Genomic DNA, 22,985 nt, shown 5'->3' on the forward strand with positions numbered 1-22,985 from the left:
GCCTGGCGGGGAGCGCGTCCCGCGACCGCGGCTCTGCCCCTCCCTCACACGGGGGAGAACGGGGGAAAGACAGCAAAACCGCGGGACAATAAGGTCCGCTGGCTCCGCAGCTCGCAGCAAAACGGCTCCGCTGCTGCCTCCTCCCTGGGCGCTGCCCACGGGCACCGCGCCGCGCAGCGCGGCGCTGCCAGGACTCGGGATGTGCGGAGTGGGCTGGAGCCGGGACAGCCGTGTGCCCTCTCCCGGGGCCCGGCCTGTGTCCGGACACAGAGCCCTGTCTGCCCCTCACGGGTGTCCGTCAGGCTGTGATGTCATTCTCGATGATTTTAATGTGAACTCAGGAAGGCAGAAGTTGTTCTGGCAGCCTTGATGGAGAAGGTTGATTTTGTCACACTGTGGGCAGACTGTGTCCGTTAGCCATGGAAAACAGTGAGTTCAGGATTTGCTGATCAGAACCTTGCCAGTAACCACAGAAGGACACATTCTTATTGCTCTGTGGCATTGCTGTTGGAAAACAAAAACCCCACAACATCCAGAATTTCAAGCATTCTCGTTCCAATTTACAGGAGCAAAATCAGGGACTGAAGTAGTGTACATCCAGTCCATAAGCATGTTGCAGAAACAATGAAAGTCACAACTAAATTTTTAACAGTGCAGAACTCTGGCACAAAGTGCAAACTGAAGCAGTTTCAAATAAGTCTTATGCATGGTGTTACCTGAATGATGTATCAAAATAACAATATACCAATATCATTACTAAAAAATGCTCTGTTCTGGGTTGTATTAGAGAGTTTTAGAGCTGAGATTCCTGGGAGATGAGCACACCTATATATCAGTACCTGTAGGATTAAGCTAGGTGTTTAAGCTCTCATTTCAGAAAGCTAAGGCTTTACTTACTTATGTGTAGGTTGTCTTGTGACATTTGAGATGCCATATGGTATCCAGGGCACCTGGGTGGGGCTGACACAAGATCTGTGGAAAATCCAAACCTTTCTGCAGTGTAATCTGGAGGCAGGCAGGATGTGCAGGGACATCTCTAGTGGCAGTAGAAGCTGAGGCAGCTGAATCTCATCCCTGGTAAATGCAGTTAGTGAAGCACAAGGAGTGTGATGCAGCAGGCACTGGGTGTCTTCTGTGGGGTCAGTTTGGTCAGGTTCCACAGTCTTAGAGCACCATGAGCTGTTAATAGGCATTTAAAGCTGAATTGGTCACTTTTCCACAGTTCTGGATATTGTAAGGAATCCCAGACATTCATGGGGGGTTGGTTGATGTGACTTGGGATGTGCAGAAGACCTGTGTTATCCTAGAACACCAGCTTGAAGGCCCAACAGGATATTCCAGGGCACCTCAATAGGCATTCAGCAGCATCAGATGTCTGAACCCACAAGAAATTCCTAGAGGTGTAGAACACTGGAGCTAGCAGCTTTCCTTCTAGTGTCAATGTTATAATTATCTAGGTAATTAATTCTGGTTATCTGTTTGGGAAAGTTGTCTTGGGAGATACTTCAAGTAGAGTATTTCAATATTCTTAAAGACTGTTCAGAGGCAGAGTTTTGCTCCCTCAGTGTGGCACCTGAAGAAGTACTCACTAATACTGAGAGGCAAAGTCACAGAAAAGTTCATTGCTTTGGTGGATCAAAGGGAGCAGAAAGACACGTGATGATCATGAGGGAATTAGACAGCTCTGAGATCACATGGCATCACATGCAGGGCCAGCCAGGGAAATGAGCTGGCAGAGCTGTGTTACCACCAGACTGCAGCACTTGTCCCACAGCATGTGCTGCCTGCTCCTTCCCCTCCACCGCTGCCTCATCTTAAAAATACGTAATGGGGTAAAAAGAAAAAAGTTTGAAAAGTCACAGTAAACCAAGAAAATGTGATAATAGAAAACATTCAACAGGACGTTGCTTAGACATTAGCATTGTGTTTTCTTGGAAATTTTCTTTTAAAACAATAAGTAGCATAAAATATTTCACTTTAATAATAGTAAAAATGCCATATTAAAAAGAAAAATGGCATTTCTGCTATAAAAATGTTCAGGAATTAAGTAGTGTCTATTGTAGAATCCAGAAATCCAACAACTCTACAGCTTGGATTTTACGTTATTTGTTAGAACATCCATGTGTACAGAAAAACATTCCTAAAATCTAGCACCACTGCAGCAAGAAACTTTTCTCATCTGTTAGCCCTAGGTTCAATTTACATGATTCTAAATTTAAGGAGATTATGGGAATGTAGCGTTTCTAAAATTAATCATGCAAAGCATTTCCACAGCTTGAGACTGCAGCAAGGATCCAGTGAAAACTGTTTCTTGGTTTGAGATGAGAAAGAACTCCCTTATCTAGGTGATCAGGTCTACTGTACATTTCTGACCTGAAAGCTGTTGGTAAAGGTATATGATGTAGATATTTAAAAGTCAGTTAAGTATGTTTTCATTATTAAAATGTATAGTCTAAGGAGACAAACGAAAAAGAAGGATTAGACAATAATCTTAAATAATAAAAATCTTAATTAATAAATTAATTAATAAATCTTAATTAAATAATCTTAAATAATAAAAAGAATGCCATCTCACAGACCAATATGTTCATTTTTTTCCCATAACTTCTGGAAAACCCTTTGTCATGCCCTAGGGGACACTATGATTGAAAAGAATTAGAATCACAGCAGTTATGAGAACTGAATATTTAATTAGCCCTGAAATTAAAAAAAAACAAAAACCAAAAAACCCAGAAAACAAAACAAAACCAACAAAAAAGCAAACCAAAAAACCCCATGAAATGGTTATTTCAGCTACAAACCTCAGTGTCTTTTTCTGGAGTACTTTCAGTAGAGACTCTCCTCCTCCACACATGTATTGCTTTTTTATATATCACTAAAAATGTTAAAGAGAAGCAAAGGAAGATGAATCCTTGGCTAACCTAAAGAATCTATAAATTTAGGGCCTAAGACCTTGACCAACCTTGACCTTTAGTTACCTAAAGCATGATTTACATGGCATCATTCAGGATGCCTTGCATCAGCTGCTTCTTCCTAGAGCTGAAGACACTTAAGTCTTTTAGGGGTCTTCACTTAAGGTTCTTGGATGTGTCAAGAGCTCTTCTTCTGTGCGTGACCAGACCTACCTGGCCCCAGCATCTCAAACCCTCTCAGTTTATGACAGGTTGTGTAGAAAACTAAGAGCATCCTTGTGTTTAATTTCTTGTAGGGGCTTCATTTACTTTTGCTACAGAGAAACATGAGTTAAAAATACCCCATTTTTTAAAGAAAATAAGCCCCCAATATTAGCAGAGACTGCCTAAGTGCTGGATGACAGCACAGGAATTGGACCACTCAACTGGAAGATGAGAACTGGATAACCCCCAACAAGGGGCCTTGATCCTTGCAGAGATGCCTCTCAGAGGCAGGTACTGGGTGTTTAGACACTTGTAACCTTCAGAGCGTGCCTGGAATTAGAAATGCCTGGAGAACATAATTCCACATAATCTGTGAAATACTCCCAAATGTCTTAACCAAGCTTATGGCAATGTAAGACAAGATTAAGATTTGGTAAGGACTAAAAGCCGCAGCTACACATGAAGGAAGAAGCATCACCAGGAATGTAAGCATCACTATTTTGCAGACTCCTGCACTGCATATTTGTTAAATGAAGCACTCAGGGAAGTCCCGGAAGCAAGAGTTTCTTAGAAGTTTCTTTAATTATTCCAAAACCTTCAGATTTGCTAAAGGTAGTCAATGTTTAATAAAAACAAATGGCTTCTGCATTATTTGCGCCAGTTTAAAAGACAGCAAGAAGATGCAAAGCTGCCCTAGTCAGAGCTGTGACAGAGCTTTTAGGTCACACGGTGCAGCAGCCCCCTGTGCTCCGTGAGCTCCCTGACCCAACCCGTGGATGCGGCGGCCGCCCCGCGCCTGGCTCCGCTCCGCCCCGACCCTGCCCGGCCGCCGCTCCGGGCATGTCCGCGCCGGGAGCCGCCGGGAGCGGCGCGGGCACGGGCAGCGGCGCCTGCGGGCACGGCAGGGGCAGGAGAGGCAGCGGGCAGGTAAAGCAGCGGGCAGGTGACACAGCGGGCAGGAGAAGCAGCGGTCAGTGCCCCGCGGAGCCCCGGCAGCCCCCCACAGCCGTGCTGGCAGCGCTCGGGCACGGCGGGGCCCGGCGCGGGGGCGGAGGACCGCACCTGCCCTGTCCCGCGCACCTGAGAGCGAGGGCGTGCGGCGGGGATGCTCCGCGGGAGCTCTCGGGGAGGAACGGAGGATTGCGGTCTGGTGCCAGCTACTCGCTCTTCTGCCCTTATCTCTTTGCTTCCCTCTAGTAGTTGTCCCTCTATTCTCGCCACACTTCCATCTGTGTGGCTCTGCCGATACCGTCCCTGTACGCCAGGACTTGCCTTCCTCCAGCTCCTTCCTATCGAGGAGATAGGACTTCCCTATCTTGGGAAGGAAAAACATAGAGGAGAGCAAAATTCCTTCTTGCCAGTGGTATCTTTTGCGGCCTCTGTGCTCAGCAGAGGTCTTCCTTTCATTTTTCCTTGCAAATATCCAACAATGTGAGAGAGAATATTTATCAAGCAGAAATTCTTTATTACATTTGGGTGGTTCGGTGAAGCCCCCAAGCTCCCCAATAGGCACTGAAGTTAAAGTGCAAGGCAAATGGAACAGGCTGGGAGGGAAAAGGGGAGGAGAAAGCTTAATTTCTTCAGGCAGAAACTGGATGGAACAATCCTGAGAAGGAAGGAACAGCCACACTCTTTCCGTGACATTCTGGAGAAGGTCATGTTCCATTTCAGCCTGAGACACAGAACTGACTCACTCTCCTGGTGTTTTTGAAGAAAAGAAATCAGTGATCTGTTCTAACTCTTTCTGTTCTTAGGGAAGAACACATTTTGTGTGGTGCTCTTTTAGCCACTTACCTGCTTTGAGTTTCTGCAGTGACCAGCAGTGACGTGAAAATATTAGATCATGTCAGAGTTCTGGCTAATTTCTGCCCCGGGAGACAAAACAAATCTGCAGGCATGGGAGAGAATGAACACTGTGACATCTAAATCCAACCTGTCCAGCAACAGTAAATTCCATATTCCAGACTTAAAGGTAAGTGAGGAAGGGGTTTGTGTATGGGCAATACAGCAGCATTGGCCAGGGCTAAATTTGGGATAAATATGGAACTTATCATTTGGGATAATGTGCAGACAGTAGAAGGAGACTGTGGTTGGGGGATGAGTTGTGTTCAGTCAACTGAAAATTGATCACAGAGAAATACGTAATTGTGCCTGAAGCTGAGCTTCACATTGGAAGTGTACATGTATAAGGAGCATGAGTTGTTGAATATGTTATTCATGACGTATTCATATATGAATATGTTGAGATGTTAAATAACTGATCTATTGCATTCCATGTACAATTTGCTCCTAGTCATCAAAGTAATACATGCATTGCTAATGCTGACTATCCACAGCCATGACTGCAAGATTACTGACAGATAAAAGACTGTTGCTTTTTTGTATGCACACCTGAGATTGATATGATTTTTATCATCCATGGACCTTATTTTTACCATCTGTGGACCTTACCCCACTGGGGTTGGTGAGAGTCTTCTTATGTTGAAGGAGGTAAAGCATTTGGAGTATCTGAAGATGCCCATTCACATCCTATTTGTTCTACATAAAATTTGTTTCTTCTCCCTTAGATTGACCCTACACAATGTTGAGCTGGCAACATTACACGAAAAGGTTTGGCAATATGCTGCAATACCATAAATATGGGGTTATGACTGACTGATTCAAAAAGCAGATGTTGGTCAGAAATGACATTGTGAGAGACTTGCTTTGGTAATAACAGAGAACACAGACAGACACCCCCTTTTGAATAAGTGCTGCTTCCCTTTGTTCTCTCAGTACATCTGACTTGTTTGTATATGTGCTTTATTTGTGTGCATTTCCAGTCACTGTTTTGTCTGGTTGAAGACTATTCTATGCAGCTTGATGATAGAGGATGAAGTGAAAACAGGAAGAAAGACACTGATGTGTAATCTTGAGACTACACATACTTTTTCCCTTTATTGGAAAGGGATTTTTATGCCTTAGTTCTTGGGCAAAGGAATTGCTACTATTTTCCACCAAGTAAATAAAGGTCTGCCAAACTGTTGAATTCACATGTACTGAGGACAAGTCAGTCTCCTTAAGTCTCTGCCTACAAAAGCCTTAGACAGAGTTGTGGATCTTTCACCTAATTCTCATCTTTTACACAGGTTGGCACACTGGATGCTCTTGTTGGTCTGTCAGATGAGTTGGGAAAACTTGATAGCTTTGCTGAAAGGTAAAATAAATCTTATTTACCACCTACAAATGAGAAATGTCATTGTTTTTATGGGATGATATGTCCTTGTGTTCACCTCGGTCTGACTCAGTTCAGCCTGGACTACAACTGGACTAAAGTGGTTAGGCTTTGTTTAACCCCTCTGTTGACTGTCATGGAGTTATCATAAAGTAAGGATCATTCCTTAAAATTTAGCTGAGTAGTAGCTTTGTCAGCACAGCAATCCATTCAAATGGCACTGCTAGGGAAGCTGTTTCTCATAAGGAAACTACTTCAAATGGTGGGTTGTAGGGTTATTTTGTTCTGTTTTGTGCTTTTGTTTTTGTTTTAAAGAACATCCTCCCATCTCATCCAGAAACTTGATAAAGCAACACTTAGAGAAGGTGAAGCCCTTCCTGATTTTGTTTTGACAGAATATTTATATTGAACCTTTTATCCCTTTTCAACTAGATAGAGGACTTTTAAGGATTATATTCTTTTGAATGAAGTCCAGACCTCTCCCTCTCAGGCTTTTAAACTCCTTAAAAAACAGAATATTGACTCATATTGCATCAAACCTAATTAAGCAAAGACTCACATGATCTGCTTGATGACAATTGGCAAGTTTGTCTTTTGGGACAAACTGACCTGGGTGTACAAAAGAATGATGTGCAAGCTGAGAAAATGCCAAGTTTTAAGATAGTATATGGCACAAGGTAGACTTTGAGGCAGTGAAGGTTTAAGCTGCTGGGTTTTTCTGCTTTGATCTATTTTTTTGCTTTGGCAGCTTACCTCACATGTAGTTTTGGTCACAGAGACATGCATAAGCTTTGGATCTTTTTGCCTTTTTTCTCCCAGTCTGGACTGATAAGCATTTTCTTTTGTCTAAATATGCTCAATCCTTTCATAGATCTCTGTGTGGCAGTTGCAAAGATATACAGAAACCCTGATATAAACTGTATGCATCTATGCTAGGCAGTTCAGGTGAAAGTTGGTCTGCTAGAATACATTTCTCCATATTTTATTTTTTTTTTTTTTCTGATTGTACTGATGCTACATAAGGGTTGTATTAGAATGATTGCATCTGATAGATAATTCTGGGTTGCACACAAGATTGATCTTTTAGTATCATAGAATATGATTCATATCTTGAGTTGAAACAGACCTATTACAATCATTGAGTCCAACACCCTGCTCCTCACAGGACTACCTAAAACTAAACCATACTGCTTTTCTGTGACTTTAAGCAAGACAGAGCAACTTAATTTATCAACAAAACCATCTCCATTGTGACCCTGCCAAAAATACTGCCCCATATTCTTTGTAGCATGTTCCAGCTTCTTCTTCACTGGCAGAAATTCTTGAGGAAGTGGAAATGGGGGCAAATTTGGGGAGAGACGGTGCAAATACATGCTGTCTGTTCTAATGGAAAGTGTTCGATGATCCCTGTGGATTTCTTCCAACTCAGAATATTCTGTGATTCTAGTGTCTTTAGTCAGGGTGGCAGATAGGAAGAAACTGTGTGATCTGGGTTTGAGGGCTTCCAGAAATCATCAGAACTGATTTTTCAGAAAGGCATAACTAATCCCCAGGTTTGTGAAGAGTTAGGACTTCTGAAAAGCTGACTGCAGAATCCATGTAAGACCATGGAAGGCAGTTAGAAGTGAAATATCTGTTGGAGCTCCTTAGGCTCACTGACTCCTTCTGTTATCTTTGTCTGTACTTGCCAACACGATACAGCTGCCTGCTCAAGCTGAACACCACTTTACTCCACTAATTGTCCCTTTAATGCCAGTAATGACTCTTACCCTCTGATGGGCTCTAGGCATGGAGCAGGAGGGTCAGTGAGGCCCTTCCACTGTAATCTGCTGAGGCAAGGTCTCTTCCTGTTTGTCTCATTTGCCTGTCAAGATAGGTAACCATTAAGATTTAAATATAAGAAAGAGGTTTTGAAAAATAAGAAAAATGCATTAGAGTAGTAACATTCAAGTAGTAACAGAAAATAACAGAATAATTGAAGGTATTAGCAGATTGAGTCCCACAAGGACATACAAAATAGTTTTGTCTTAAATAAATCCCTCAGGTTTTATGTCTACATTGTGATTCAAGGGTTAAAATGCCAAGCACTCGCACTTGGTTGAAGTAAATGGCATCCAGAGGGTTACAAGCCTTCTTCAGATGACCTGAGCATTTATATTCCTGGTCCCATGAAAGAGCTGCCTGCTGAACTGTTGCTGGATAAACACAGCTGCCAGTAACGCCAGGCAGCACAAACCTGTCAGCACTGCCTCCTGCCAGGACAGCAGAGAAGGGGCAAGAGTTTGCAGGAGCTATTGTTTCCACATACTTTTATTATTTATTTACACAGGGAGGAGGAGTGTTTTTCCATGTCATCCTGTGGTGGCATGGAGCTCTCTCAAAAGCTGGCAGTCTCCTGGGTCACTCTTACCCGGGGGTTCTCTCTGCTCCTCGGTCAGTGGCATACTTGGGAGTGGCCTCAGATTGCAGGACTTCTGCTCCCTGCTGTATTTCAGAGGCCTGGTGGATAGCACCCTTTCTTTCTCACTATCGCCTGAAGAGTGCTAGACTTTTTTTTTTTTTGGAAGCTAATGACATGGCAGGGTTGCAATCAGATTGCAGAGCCAAAACATCACAGTCTCAAGACATAATAGTAGGTTAAATGGAGCTATTCCCTTTATAGATTTTTATTACTACTTCTTGAAGCAGTTTTGCTGAAACTCTTTATAATGCATCATTTGATCATGACATTTGCTCAAGATGGGATTCATCTCATCTAAAGGCAGAGATCTGATGGTTGGCTGTGAAAGCTTCCCATTGTTGGATGTCAGTGTAGTCAGTGGGGTTCCTCCAGGAGTCTGATTCCTGTCATTTGTCCCAGACATCAGTGGTGTGGAGGGGGTGGGTTCTGTCTGCACAGGAAGTGTATTGGGTGAGTGAATCCCGCTTGCATGTCACAGGATGTGCACAGAGGCTAAGGCAGGACTGGAGAACATTCCTCTGGCACAGTGTATTACACATGATGTGGCTGTATCCTGCTGCAGGGACCACAGGATGTGTGGGTGGGAAGAGAGCCAAGCCCTGCCTGGGCAGGTAGGACTGTCAGGTGCATGAGAGCACACACCTGTCCCACCCTTTGTATCCATGGAGAGAGGCCAGAGCTGTCTCCCACCTGTCAGGTCAGCCACCAGATGCACTCAAGAGTAATGAAAACAGCTCAGGCCCTTTGGAGAAGCTCCTGGTTTACACATGTTCCTTTGAACTACTTTCTCTATAATGTCTTTAGCCTTCTGTTATGGTTTTACCAACGCTGTCTTGTTGCAAGTTCCTTTGGGCTCTCTGAGCATTGTGAAGGAGACAAAAACCAGCTTTATTTACAAGCTGAAATTTGCAGAAGTGCTTGGCAAAGTTGCAATTGTCAGGGAACCTCTGTCTGGATCCCTCAAGCCCCCCACAGCCTGAGTGTGGGCAACACTTGCTGTACTCCAGCAACCCCCAGCTGCTGCCGGGTCCCTACAGGGCTGCAGCCAGGTGGTGAAATCTGCAGCAGCTCTGAGAAAGGGATGTGAACTGGAGCACAGTGGCATAGATTCCTCCTACAGGCACTCTGAACTGCGCCTGTCCAGGGTCATGAGAAGAATGATTTGGGTTGAAAGGGTACTTTAGAGATCCTCTAGTTCCAACCTACTGCCATTGGCAGGAACATCTTTCATTAGACCAAGCTGCTCAAAGCCCTATACAACCTGGCCTTGAATGCTTCCAGGGACTGGACATCCACAACTTCCCTGTGCAACCTGTGCCAGTGCCTCATCACCTTCATAGTAAAAAAGTTATTTTTTTATGTCCAGTCAAAATCTACTCTTAGTTTAAAAGTGTTGCCTCTTGTCCTGTCACTACAGGCACTGGTAAAAAGCCTCTGACCAACTTTCTTATAAGAGCCCTTTATATACTGAAAGGTGACAAGAAGATCTTCTCTTCTTCAGACTGAATTTATCCCAAACAGCACAAATTTTAAGTACTGCATTCTTGACATTAGAAATCTGATTTTTCCTACCTGTCATAGGACTCGAAAACCTTTCCCAAGACTCTAAGTTTCTTCACAATAACAGAGATAGATGCAATTGCTTTGCAGCACATGAAAGAAAAATCCTCTTCTCTGATGCTTTCCTGGAATCTATACCTTGCCCAAAGTCCCTTTCCTGCTCTTGAAAACCACAGGATTGGTCACAGCAACACATCTTGTCCAAACACTGTAGATGCCTTTTCAGTCTCCAGCTCATCTGCAGCTATAGTAATCTCCCCTCAGTAAGGAAAGATAAATGAAGCAGAAATGAAGCCTGCTGTTACTCTCTGTGTCACAATGCCAAGGATTGTGTCCACTTCGTGTCTCTGCTAGTTTAATGGTCAGGCAAGTAACCTTGTAGCTGCTGGGTTTTTTTACAAAGTGTAGTCAATCTAGGACAGCTAGGGAACTACAGGCCAAATTCTGTGAATATTTTTGAGTGTAAAAGGATACTTAAATAACCAGAAAGTATCTCATCCTGTATGAGACAGGTGCTTTGACTAGAGACAAGGGGAGCTACTGCTAGAAGGATTTGATTAATCCATTTCTTAAAATAAGCAAAGAATAAGTGGCACAGTGGAGACAGTGTTCTCTAGGAGGGCCTCTCTACAAATCACTACTCTGAATTGGACAGAAGGATTTGAATCTAGTTCTCCTACACCTTAAAGGAGTGTCTTGTTCACCATGCTAAAAGAGAAGAGAAAAAGAGTCCTGTAAGAAAAGGAATAAGAAAAAAAAATCCCCATGAAGCAAGATAACACTGCTATTTTCCCTTGAGTATTTTCTGAGAACCTTTTCTCAGTGAACTCTAAGGACTTTTTTAGCATCCTATGGAACAGATCTTCAGTCAATGTCTGTATGTAATCTCCTTTCCCTAAATTTCCTTGGGGGTTTTAAACATGAGTTTCTCACCTTTCTTGCCTTCTGGTTTCTGCTATGTGTATGAGTGTACAGAAGACTGAATCTTGATCTTTTGTAAGTCCAGAGCACAGGCAAAATGATGTTACCTATGTTTTTGCCAAGATCAGTGTATTTAAAGGGTCTGCATTGTGTCCTAGATTTTTTTATTTTTCTGAATTGCAAACTAACCTGCTCTGCTTCAGAAGTTTTTTATTTGTATATTTCTGTGTTTATCAGATCACTGTGAATCTGTTTTGTAATAATTTTGTTTCTTCACTAACGAAGTTTCTCTTGTTAAGCGTAATAAGGAAAATAGCCCAGTACATAGGAGAAGTTATGGAAGACTCAAAAGATAAAGTCCAGGAAAACCTTCTGGCCAATGGAGGTAGGTGCTGTGAATGTGGGGGTTTAAATGCATTGATGCTGCTTTTGCTTGCTTCAGAATATGAATATGTGAAATTGAAACCCACACACTTTAGAAAGAACAACCACCAACGACATTTTATAAGAACATGTCTAGCCTGCTCCCATTTTTCTCAGCAGAAGCTAACTTTGGGGTGAAGATGAAAGTAAGAGACATCCTTGTTCACTCCTAACATGATCTAGCACATTTCTGTGCCCTGACTGGGCTTGACTTCTTAAGGGCACCTAAATCTCATTCTGTATGGCTATGTGTCAACTGTCAGTGATCTGTCAGTAATTTGCATACCCCAGTTATTCTGGAAAAATACAATAAAATTGGATGTGGTATGCATGCTGATTACAGACTTGCAGCATAATGCTTTTGGATAAACTAAGAGTGTACACTCCATTTCCCTTTTCTGCAATGTTGTACTTCAGACCTGTATTAGTAAAGGATGGGGAGGAAGTTCTCTTAGAAATGTCCTGATGTTTGATGGGTGCAACTGTTTGAGAAATACAATAATCACACTTACTGTGTTTCAGGGCTAAAGGATAAAATGAAATGTCTCCAAAGTATGTTGAGAACTGATGGTTGTGGTGTTGTTGCATGCATGCATTTGTGTATATTAGTGCTAGACACAAGTCTTGGTCTGGTTGTAGAGATACAGTGATCAGGTTACGATGGATTTCTCAAGTAACAACCTCGTAGCTTGATCACGATATCCCTATGACTTGAGTAACAACAGGTTTTGTTAATTTTTTTTTGTTTCCCCTTTTTACACCATTTTTTTCCCTATCAGCTCTGCATGTGTTGTATTAGAAGGCTATGGAAATTACTTGCATGTCTTACTAATTTCCTCTGTCTGGGTTTGGTCATCTAAACAAATCATATTGAATTAGGACATTAACCTTTTTAAAAATTATTGACTGCGTCTTAAAAAATGAAGTCAGCTTTAGTATTATGAGGATTCCCCTAATATTCCTGTGTCAGTCTTCATAAGCATCAGCAAATTTACTGTACCAATTCTTCCTCCTTCCCTTCCTTATTAACAAAAGAATTATAAAGTTGAAGGCTTCCTTGAGGTTGTGAAATCAGAAACAAAATTGTAAGACACAATTTCTTGCTGCATGGTCCTGTTTCATACTGTTCGACCATACCAAGGCTTTACCATGGCTTTAAGTAACACTGACTGTAGCTCAGTTGTATATAACCCCCAAAACAGTTTGGTCGTGGCTGTGTGTCTAAAAAGTTTTTTGCTATATTTGTAGGAAAAAAATTGCAAAGTAGTAAAAAATACATCACTTTTAGTTACATGAACTTGCACACACACACATACACAGACACTCAACTTTCCAGTGGACAATGGTTGAAAGCAGCCACATGCAAATTTCTCTCTTAGAGGGGGAAATGTGTGCTTGTGTAATATAGAAACTTCTAATATATCATTACAGCATAAACAACCTTTCTTGAAATGTAAGTAAAGCTTTTCTTCAAAGATCCATACCAAATTTTCATCCATTTATGGAAATGTTTAACCTAAATTAATATTAAAATTTGGTAAGTGGTGGAATAATTCCATTCTCTATCGTAAGCCCAAAACAAAGCAAAATGGGAAAAATAACAATTTTGAAGAATTAAGTGTTTTGGAAAGGAAGTATTTAACATTGCATTTTAGAGCTGGGTGTGTAAGATAGTTTATGAGACATTCAGGCTGTGGGTTCCCTGGGCAGCTGTGAGCTGGTAGGAATCATCTGTCCTGGGTGGGCAGCTTTGTGAAGCCTTTTGGAAGTGACTCGACAGGATCCATAAATGAGGGATGACATTCCAGGAGCATCAGGGTGCTGGGGCTGCTTGGCATTTTAAACACAGCTCTGCTAGTGTGTTGACAGTAGTTTGTGCCATCCCCAAGGTTAGGCTGCTTAACTAACCTGCACCAGTGCCAGCTAGCACTGGCAAGCTCACTCAGGAGTGAGTTTGAGAAACCGGGCTGAGAACTCATGCTGTGCTCAACTGGCCAGCATTTGGATGCTGCTGAGATTCAAGAAATGTAAGGATAGAAAGGCCATGTGAAGTTCTTCAGGGAACTTTTATCTCTCTTCAGCTATAAATAGGTCAGTGTCTGCCTTTAAAGAGCCTGTGTCTGCAAAGCCTACACACATGAGCTTAGAAGAGAGGCAGCAGGGTGAAATCTTTGTGTTCTGTACCCCGTGCTGAAATGCTGTGTGAACTTTGTTGCTGAAGTGCTTTTGACCTCTCTGCCTTCCCCACAGAGATCACGAGCAAGCGTCAATAGAGAGCTGTGCATGCAGCAGCTGTGTCATAGCTCTCCTAATCTTCTGCAGTGTTGCCCCTTTTCTACACCCTCCCTGTACAGGAGAATTTGCTTGTTCCTGATCAGATATTAGCAGGAAGGGTTGGATCTTTGCCCTATGACTCTTGTCCATTGGATGTGGGGGTCATTGACACAGCTGTGGTTTTCAAAGAGGGGGAGAACACTGCCAAGGCAAGTGCTCTCTGCCTTCCAGGCAGTTTCTCTCTTGCTAAGAAGCCTGTTTCTCCTAACATAAGACTTTCCATGCTTTGGAAATCTAATAGGGTAAACTGACTCTGTTGTGGGGTGAGAGAAGCCCATGGAAAGGATAGTGCTCTCCTGCCAAGGGTGTTCAGTATCACATGAGACTGCAGAGTACCCTCAGTCTGGTGGTATGGCAGTTACACAGTTTTTCACATTCCTTCTCCTGCATCTTGGTTCATAAAGTTTTCCTCTAAACCTCAAAGCAGACCATAAGAAATTGTGCTCAAACCTTGCTGTGGGACTGAATTCACTCCTTGAACAAGGCAGCAAAGAACACTGAAGGGCCCCAGCATGCATGTCCTTTTACTTGGCACCTTGAGCTTGTTTTGTTCCCTATCACCTTAGAGCAACTTCCCAGACATTCTCCATTTTTACCCTCCTGGTCTGGAAGGTAGCCCACCCTTTAGGTGACAGTGCTTCTGGCTTCTTTGTCTAGACCTTGAGACCCTGCCTCCGGCCTTCCCCTTGTCTCCCTAACCTTCTGGGGGGCAGTACCAGCCCATCTTGTTGTGGCAGGATGCATGACTTTGCTGCATCCTATAAAGGTCTGCAAGAGCACTGTGTAGTGGTGTGTTCAGCATCCAAAGACCCTCAGGACTCAGACAAAGAGCTGTTTGATTTAATGAGCTGCTGGAGGAGAATTCCTTATTGGGTACCATAATGTACTAAACCTAAATTTTTTCTAACAACAAGAACCCTTGATCTTCAAACAGTGAAACAGGAACATCTTGTTCTAGGGGCTGGTTGTTGTATGCATTCATTTCCCCTTCATTCTGGAAGCAAGCCCTGGGTTCCTGTGGTCCAAGGGTGCCTTGTTTTGGGGGTTGCATGCACAGACCCTTGCTGTGAATTTCTGTTCTTGGATGCTGTGATTTGATTTATCTAATATATAGTCTCTAGCTTTGTGTAAAATGGAGACCTCTGTGTGCAGTCTATTAGGAATTCCTCATCACACCTGCATTTGTTTGATTTCTAGTGAGCTTTTGACTGAATCACAGAGAAATGACATCTGCTACGTTCTTAATACCTTTGATCAAGCTCTCAGCAACCCTGAATATTACTGCTGATCCTCGGCACAAAGTATTTTTCTGATAGCTGTTGTTGGGATTAAATTCAGGCATATTGCAGAAAACAAGACTGAGATTACGCAAAACTGTTTTACTGTGAAGAATAGCTGTACACTGCTGTGTCCCACTGATACAGATAATTTTACACTTTTTCTGTACTGTTAGGTGCAATGCAGAAAAGATTTTTGGTTTAACTTTTAAGTTTGGGGATGTTTAAGAAGTTGATTAGATTGGGCATAGGATCTGTGCATATTTGCTCTAGATAAAATCTCTATAATAATTGAGAGGTGGGCTTCTAGTTAACACTCTAAAGTTAATCAAAGCTATGCCTAAGCTATAGTGGGGACTACTTCTCAAACCTTGACCTGCCATCTGATACACTATCTGCTTTCATGCATCTCTTTGCATTTTCAGTTGACCTAATTAGCTACTTGACACGGTTTGAGTGGGACATGGCCAAATATCCCATAAAGCAGCCGCTGAAGAATATATCAGAAGCATTAACAAAGGTAAATTGTACTCATGATTTTAAGATGTCAGCATGGGGAAGCATGTCTTTTGGCTGGTTGTGATTCTTTCTCTCATGGCAGTCAGTGGGAGATTTGCCTTTGGTTTGGGCAGGAACAAGCTCAGAAGCACACACTTTGTACTGAAGCAGTTGATATTATTTTAATTTCTCTGCAATAATAATGATACATATATTGAAACCTATTCAGTCTGTAAGTATATGGCACTTTATCAGATTCACTAGAGTTCATTGATACGTTTTCTGCACTTTAATCCCCTTAATTTTAATTTTCTTTTTTTTTTTCATATAGTGTCATATTATTCTCCACATTGGAGATGTTTTTTGTGAAATTGTTGGTCTGACAAATCAAATGCCTTCAGGCTGAATAAATTATTTACATTGTTAGTTCAGTCAGAAAGGCATGATGTGTTGTTGTTCAGCGTAGGTAACAAAACCATGAACTTGCCCCTTAGGTACAGCTCTGGCACACCAACAGCAACAGCTGACTGAGCACTACTTTCTACAGGGGCCTTTGCCCCAGGGGAGCTCTGGCCCCAAGCTCTCTCTCGGTGATTTTAGGGGAGCTGGCAGCTGTGTCTCTGTGTTAAGGTGCTGTAGTAGCGGGACAAAGGTGAGAACAAGGCCTCAAGCACTGCACTGACTCCTTTTTTTCACTTTGTTTTAGCAAGTGACTCAAATAGAAACAGACCTAAAGGCCAGATCAGCTGCATACAACAACATTAAAGGAAATTTGCAAAGCCTGGAGAAGAAAACAATGTAAGTATTTTGCACTGGGGATGCTGTTGCATGGCTGAAATGAGGGCAGTGTGTGTTCACAGCTGTGCAGTGTGTTCATTGCTGTGCAGTGAACCATGTGTGTTCTGGTGGGAACAACTTTTTTCCTTTGGGACATGCTGAGCATTCAGAGACCCAGTGAAAACAGGTGGTGGGATAGCTGGTGTGGTCAGCATATTTTCAAAATCAGCTCAGGGAGACTAAGTTCCTAATAGGATTTTATTGACGGTGTGAGCAGGCAGTCTTGGAAAAAGTCAACTGTTTTGCTCTGATGTGACTTCAGCAAATTAGAAATTAATTGAACTGTGTCAGCTAGTGGATTCCTTTGCCACATGGAGCTGTGCCCCATGTTCTGAGCAGCATTTGCAAAGCTCCCATTGGAAACAGCTCTATCTTGCTTCATCCTGCACCTCACCAGCATACCACTTATATTTTTGTTTTCTTTCTTTCCTCCCGTTAGTTCAGGTAATGCACTGCTCGGGCTTCCCAAATGTTCTTTCTCCTGTCTTCATCTGCTTATGGTCTTTGCCTATGTCAGCATTGATACCTGGGTTTTTTTCTAGGATATCACTGGGGAGATTGGTAAAATCCAGTAAGTAGTAAATTTAAAGAAACTTAGATGATGCTGTGCAAGCCCTCACCCAACAGATGCTCATATGTGCCACTGTTCCTACTCAGGATTAGGCACAGGGCACAGGTGGCTGCCTGGCACCACAACCACACTGGCAGCCTGCTGGCCAGGGCTCCAGCAGCATGAGGAGGGAGAAGATTGGAGACCTCATGGCCGGGGACGATCTTCTGTCACCATTCCATCCACCTTTAAATGCTGACAACTCTGGTGTCTACAGTGCCAAATAACTTGGGTTGAACAAATATCTAGCAAAATAACTAGCCAATTAGTTAATATTTAGACTGGCCCAGTGAATCTCAAACAAAAACTACTATTTTAGGTCCTTTTTCACTCCTGCCCAGCGACAGGGAGTGCAGCTCCTCTTAACACCTAGTGCTTTCCGGCCTTATATGGCCAGCCCTGCCTACCTACATGTCCTAGAAATTAATGTGATCAGGTGGGCTTAGTCTCCTGCAGGTTGCACCTGTGTGTGACTGACTACTGCTCCTGCTGCTGTTCAGCAGGAAGTGTCTCAGTGTGCCTGCCCACAGCAGACCAGGAATGCCAGGCTGCTGTGATGGCTTAGGTCTGTACTTACATGGCTCACTCCCTGCAGCACGGTCAGGCTTCCTGAGAGAGCAGGTGCTTCCCACAAGATGTGGCAATGACTGGGAGCAGATGTGCACTTCCCAAGTATTTACATCCTTACAGCAGCAGAACGGTGTAATTTTACATAAAGGGCATAAACTGGCCTCCTGCTAGTCACCAATATTGTGTCCTTAGTATTAGTTACTTTTTGATTATTTTAGTTGTAGTAAAAATAATGAAACAGCCATTTCAGAAGTGTAGCTGTGTCCTTTAGCCATGTCCTTCTGGGCTTTCTTCTACCCCAGTATATACTGTTAGCATTTCCACCCACAGCACAATGCCTCCAATGTTCCACTGAGGAGTTCCTGCTACTGTTATTTTTACTTTGTCTTCTTCACTGTAGGGGAAATCTGCTGACTCGGACCCTGGCAGACATTGTGCACAAAGAAGACTTTGTTCTGAATTCCGAGTATCTTATCACGCTGCTTGTCGTGGTGCCAAAGTAAGGCAATAGTGTGTGCACACACCCCGTGTGGCACTGAGTCCCAGGCCTAAGCTCCAGAACCAGGTGATACCAGGTCAGGTTGGGGCAGCACATGAGTGCCCTGACTGGGGCACAGGTGGAGCCCTTAGCAAAGAAGAAAGAAGAGTTTCTGCCAAGAGCAGTACTAGCACAAAAGAGAGAGACAAAGACTGTGCCAAAGTTAGAGCAGGACAATTAACATGTAGGTTTTTCCATGACTACTAGTGGGTTCTCAGTCTCCTGATAGGAATAGTATGAGCTAAAATAAATGCTTACAGCAGCATAGACAGTTTCTAAAAGGAATTAGACCTTCTCAGCTCACAGTCTCTCTCTGCTGTCTGTGGCCTTGTAAGTGCCCTTACATAGGATGACTGCTACCAATGGGGAAGTTGCACCATGTTCTCCTCAGGGCCCTACACAAAACTTTTCCTTTCCATATAGCCCTGTCCCAAAACACATATACAGCACCATCACTCTTCTGTCTCTGAAAACCAGGTTGCAAAAAGCTATCTAAGTTTGTTGACTTCATTATCTGAGTTTATTCACACTAAAAAGAGACTTCTCTCTTTGTAAACTCTTACCATCCCCCTGTTCCCTTTCTCACAGTGTTGGCATTCACGAGGAGTGCAGTCTAGCACCAGATCAGCTCTGGGATTGCACATAGCAGATGTAGCACACCTACCCATGGGCAGTTTGTGCAGGTGTCCTGGAGCATGGGATACTGTGTGGGCAGTCTGGAAGTATATACCATGTTCTTCCCACCATCAGCTTACTGATGTTGACCCTTCCTCAAGCCAAGATCCAAAGTGAAGACTGAGGGTGTAGCACTGAGGAAAGCATCTTCTCAGCTGGTGACTAGGAGAAGAAAGGATAGGAGAGGCTTAATGTATCTTAATGACATTACCCAGCACAAAGAGCTCAACCCTTCTAACCTAAGTTATTAGCTTAATTAACGACATATATCAACATTTGCTTTCCAGTATATAGTATTTATTTACTGTGCTTTATTTTGTGTTGCTCAAAGGTCAAGCTACCTACAGTGGCAGAAGACCTATGAATCACTCTCAGATATGGTAGTACCTCGCTCCACCAAGTAAGTGAAATTCCAAGCTCTGTGTTTGTTTCAGTGATCCCTGTCATGATTCAGCCTCTCAAATTGGTGGATCCTGGAGGAAATCACTGGTCTAATGCATAGGCTCCGCATTAAAGTATTTGCAATTCAAATACAATTTAGTTTGTTGAAAGAAAGCACAGAGGAAAGAAAAAGTAATTGTTTTTACAATTAGCTTGTTCCCTTTTCCAGTAATCTATTTCTTTTTACTTTCAACCAGGCTGCTGCTTCTTTTTGTGTAAAACAGGCAATTTATTATATTAATGGAGGTATAGTTCAGACACAGGCAATCACATAGAGCTTTATGGAAAGTACTTTATAAAAAGATGAAAAACTAAATCTGCATTTTTAATTGCTTCCTGTTGTAGCATAGAATAATTCAGCATACTGTTATTTGCACTAGCAAAAGCCATATTAACTCATCCTTTCACCTCAGGTAGAAAAAATCTTTCACAGGACTTAAATATTCCATTGCTCAGCTCATGCAGACTATGAGATCCAGTCCAGGGCACAAGAGCTGACAGTGGTATTACCTGAAATGGAGAAGGTAGAAAGCACAGAGAAAGAAACAAGCTGTCTTGCCTACTGCCTGTCTCAAAAACACAACTGCATGTTAAGTTGGGGGAATGATACCAGGAAACAGAAAAATCAGGCAGGCAGAATGTGTGTGTATTACAGTTGGTTCAGGAACTAAACAAATTGAGTTTTACATTGAAATAGAGTAGCCAGTGCAAGACAAGTCATTGTTCCCTGTTTCTGTCACAGCAGTTTTCAAAAAGAAGGGCATTGTTCAGTATCATAAATGAAACTAAAATATAATTGCAAAAGGGGAAAGTGAGGTAGGTAAAAAAGGGATGAGGGGTTTGCCATGTCAAATCACAGCAGTGGATTTCCCTCCCACAGAATGATTGCTGAGGATGCAGAGGGAGGACTCTTCACTGTGACCCTGTTTAGAAAAGTGATGGATGACTTTAAGGCTAAAGCCAGGGAGAACAGGTAAGAGGCCCTGACTGCTGGGCAGGACAAGCCAGCAAGAGATGAGGATCACGTGAGGCTTATTGTGTGTGCAGCTTGCTGAATCCATCACTTGTTTTAGGACTTCTTGACTGCTTGGGTTGCTGTTGGTCCTAAAGCCACTGAGAGGGCAGGTTGGGAAGGAGCTGTGGTAGCAAAATCAGTGATCCTGTTCTTTAAGCTCCAAGTTACAGATCCTAGAATTGCCCTTTTGGCTCTCATTCTGCTGACAGCAGAAAGCTGTCTGGGGTGATTTCAACTCCCACCCCCCACATACTTTAACTTGTTAAATGGCTAGCAACTTCCCATACCTGCTTCTCCCGGCAAAAAAAAAATGAGTGTGCATATTGCTTGGACTAAGGCTTGTGAGAGCAAATGTCATTCAATTGTAGGTTCATGGTTCGAGAATTTTATTATGATGAGAAGGAACTGAAATGTGAAAAGGAAGAGCTGATGAAATTAGCTTCTGACAAGAAACAACAATATGTAAGTAGCACCTTGTTAGTTGGTGGCCCCCATAGTGGCAGCCTTTGCTACCAGCATGCCTAAGCACCTCTCTCAGAAATGGTTTTATGGTTCGAACAGTCTCTGGTGAGTTCCATTAAAACTGGGTGTCCTGGGGTGACTAAGACACTGGGGCATGGAAAAAATAACATGATTTGCCCAAAGTGACTTGAGTTTCTGATAGACTGGGAGCTACTATCAGGCTGCCTGGGAACTATCCCAGCAGCCCATGATGGCCTCAGTGGCAGTGTTGGCTATGGAGCTGCTTCACTCAGTGAAGGGATCACAGCACTGTTCTGTTCTCACAGGGCCCCTTACTACGCTGGCTGAAGGTGAATTTCAGTGAAGCATTTGTTGCTTGGATTCATGTGAAAGCCTTGAGAGTTTTTGTTGAATCTGTGCTGAGGTGAGTAGACACAGAGTGCAGGCAGAGGTTCCTGGGGAAGTCAAAATGTACAGCTCTCTTCCTGGTGCAGTTCCTTTGTGGGAGGAATCCTTACACACCTTGTTTTGTCTTGCTCGAGGTGTGTGCCTTACACACTTCACTCCAGGAGCTCACAGGGGACAATATGGATGTCCACAAAAAAGGTGACATACGAATCTGATGAAAAACGATTCTCTGGGGGCACTTACAGGGAAGGGGAAAACAAGAAGACACTATTTAGTTGACTTTTGGCTTCAAAAAGGAAATGCTTTCCAGTAAGAGGCAGCATTGTTTCCACAACACACCACAGAGGGCATGCCTGGAGGCTGAGGAGGGAGAAAGGCAGGAGCAGACAGCTGTGTCCCTTCCCAGCTGATGATCATGTATGTTGTGTTCTGAGGTATGGCCTCCCTGTGAATTTCCAAGCAATGCTGCTGCAGCCAAACAGGAAGTCTGTGAAGCGCCTGAGAGACGTCCTGAACCTGGTCTTCAAACACCTGGATGAAGTTGCAGCAGCAAGTATAATGGATGTATGTATTTGGACTGCAAGTGCACATGCTGTAGCCTCTCTCAGCCAAATGAATTGTCCTGAACTGAACCCACTGTCCTGGGGTTAAAGCATGCATCTTCTCACATCTTGCAATGATAGGAGCCCTGGATGCAGCTCTAATCCCAGTCGGTTATAGACTGGATTAGGGTAGGCTCAGATTATGATGAAGATGCTGAGAGATTGCCTGCATGTTCTGTTAAAGCATCTGATGTTTACAGCTACCAGAACAAAATAGGTCTGCTCAGTTATGGCCACTCTATGTAAAAAGCTTAAAATCTACTATAAACATTCAGATCAACACAAGCAAAAAAATTAATTTGGAACTAAAGCTTAGGACAGTGATGCCTTTGTCCCCTGTAAAAGGCTGTCATTCATAAATAACCTAGATCTTCAACAAGAAGCAGTACTTGCTTTCTCCTTCCCCATATCCTGAATTACAATTCAAAACAATTCAGGCTAAAGCAATAAATGAGCTAGCAGGCCTTCAAAACAGCCTAAAACCAGCAAGCACAGGTCCTACTGCATGAAGTGAGAACAGAGATGGGTTGCTGTAGAGCTGAAGCACTCTAAAATGCTCCAAGTTCATAACAGCATAGGCATGAATTCTCAATTACATTAGGCAGCCTGAAACAAGCAGCAGAGCTTATTCTCTGTGGTGAATTCCCCACCTTAAGCACAGCACATACAAAGCTCCATTGCACCTGTGAGAAAGGAGCACAAAAGCAATCCCCTGCAGCTTGGGACTGCACAGGTTTACTGGTACTGAAACCATTACTTCCTTTTACAGCCTGGCATGGACATCCCTGGGTTACAACTGAGTAATCAAGAATACTATCCTTATGTCTATTTCAAGATTGACCTCAGTCTTCTTGACTGCAGTTAAAGAAGAATTGCTCAAGCTTCGTCTATTAATTTTCAAGACTCATGTTACTGTAAAACAACCTTTAGCTGCTGAAAGTCAAATTAAAATGCAGATGCTGTAGCAGGATGATCTTCCTACCACTTCTAGTAATTTTTACAGTGACTACAACTTAAGTTCTC

General features: G+C 43.0%; 1 protein-coding gene across 6 annotated transcripts; it reads left to right on the plus strand.

Moving 5' to 3' along the window:
• The first annotated feature begins 3,939 nt into the window (after positions 1–3,939).
• ATP6V1C2 (ATPase H+ transporting V1 subunit C2) lies at positions 3,940–22,932 on the plus strand. 6 transcript variants are annotated; one of them, XM_014251452.2, is made up of 14 exons: positions 3,940–4,043; positions 4,871–5,088; positions 6,245–6,312; positions 11,572–11,657; positions 12,218–12,247; positions 15,732–15,826; positions 16,511–16,602; positions 18,222–18,320; positions 19,366–19,434; positions 20,356–20,448; positions 20,859–20,952; positions 21,279–21,376; positions 21,795–21,924; positions 22,732–22,932. In XM_014251452.2, the coding sequence occupies exons 2-14, from the start codon at positions 4,960–4,962 to the stop codon at positions 22,825–22,827; spliced, it is 1,179 nt and encodes a 392-aa protein (XP_014106927.1). In that variant the 5' UTR covers positions 3,940–4,043; positions 4,871–4,959; the 3' UTR covers positions 22,828–22,932. The 6 variants fall into 6 exon arrangements, with proteins under 6 accessions (XP_014106927.1, XP_014106929.1, XP_014106928.1 ...); XM_014251457.2 differs by lacking the exon at positions 3,940–4,043 and adding an exon at positions 5,684–5,726 and having other exon boundaries at positions 4,949–5,088; positions 11,558–11,657; XM_014251455.2 differs by lacking the exon at positions 3,940–4,043 and adding an exon at positions 5,684–5,726 and having other exon boundaries at positions 4,949–5,088.
• Positions 22,933–22,985: the final 53 nt, after the last annotated feature.

The sequence above is a fragment of the Pseudopodoces humilis genome, chromosome 3, assembly GCF_049639895.1.
Source record: "Pseudopodoces humilis isolate 2021_Gansu_Grassland_sample_001 chromosome 3, ASM4963989v1, whole genome shotgun sequence".
NCBI classification, from domain to species: domain Eukaryota; kingdom Metazoa; phylum Chordata; class Aves; order Passeriformes; family Paridae; genus Pseudopodoces; species Pseudopodoces humilis.

Bases quoted from the DNA above. Each gene is read 5' to 3' on its own strand.
- ATP6V1C2 (XM_014251452.2), top strand. From the start codon at position 4,960: ATGTCAGAGTTCTGGCTAATTTCTGCCCCGGGAGACAAAACAAATCTG. The intron at 12,248-15,731 runs GTATGTTGAGAA...TTGCATTTTCAG, and splicing joins TAAAATGAAATGTCTCCAAA to TTGACCTAATTAGCTACTTG. The intron at 15,827-16,510 runs GTAAATTGTACT...ACTTTGTTTTAG, and splicing joins TATCAGAAGCATTAACAAAG to CAAGTGACTCAAATAGAAAC.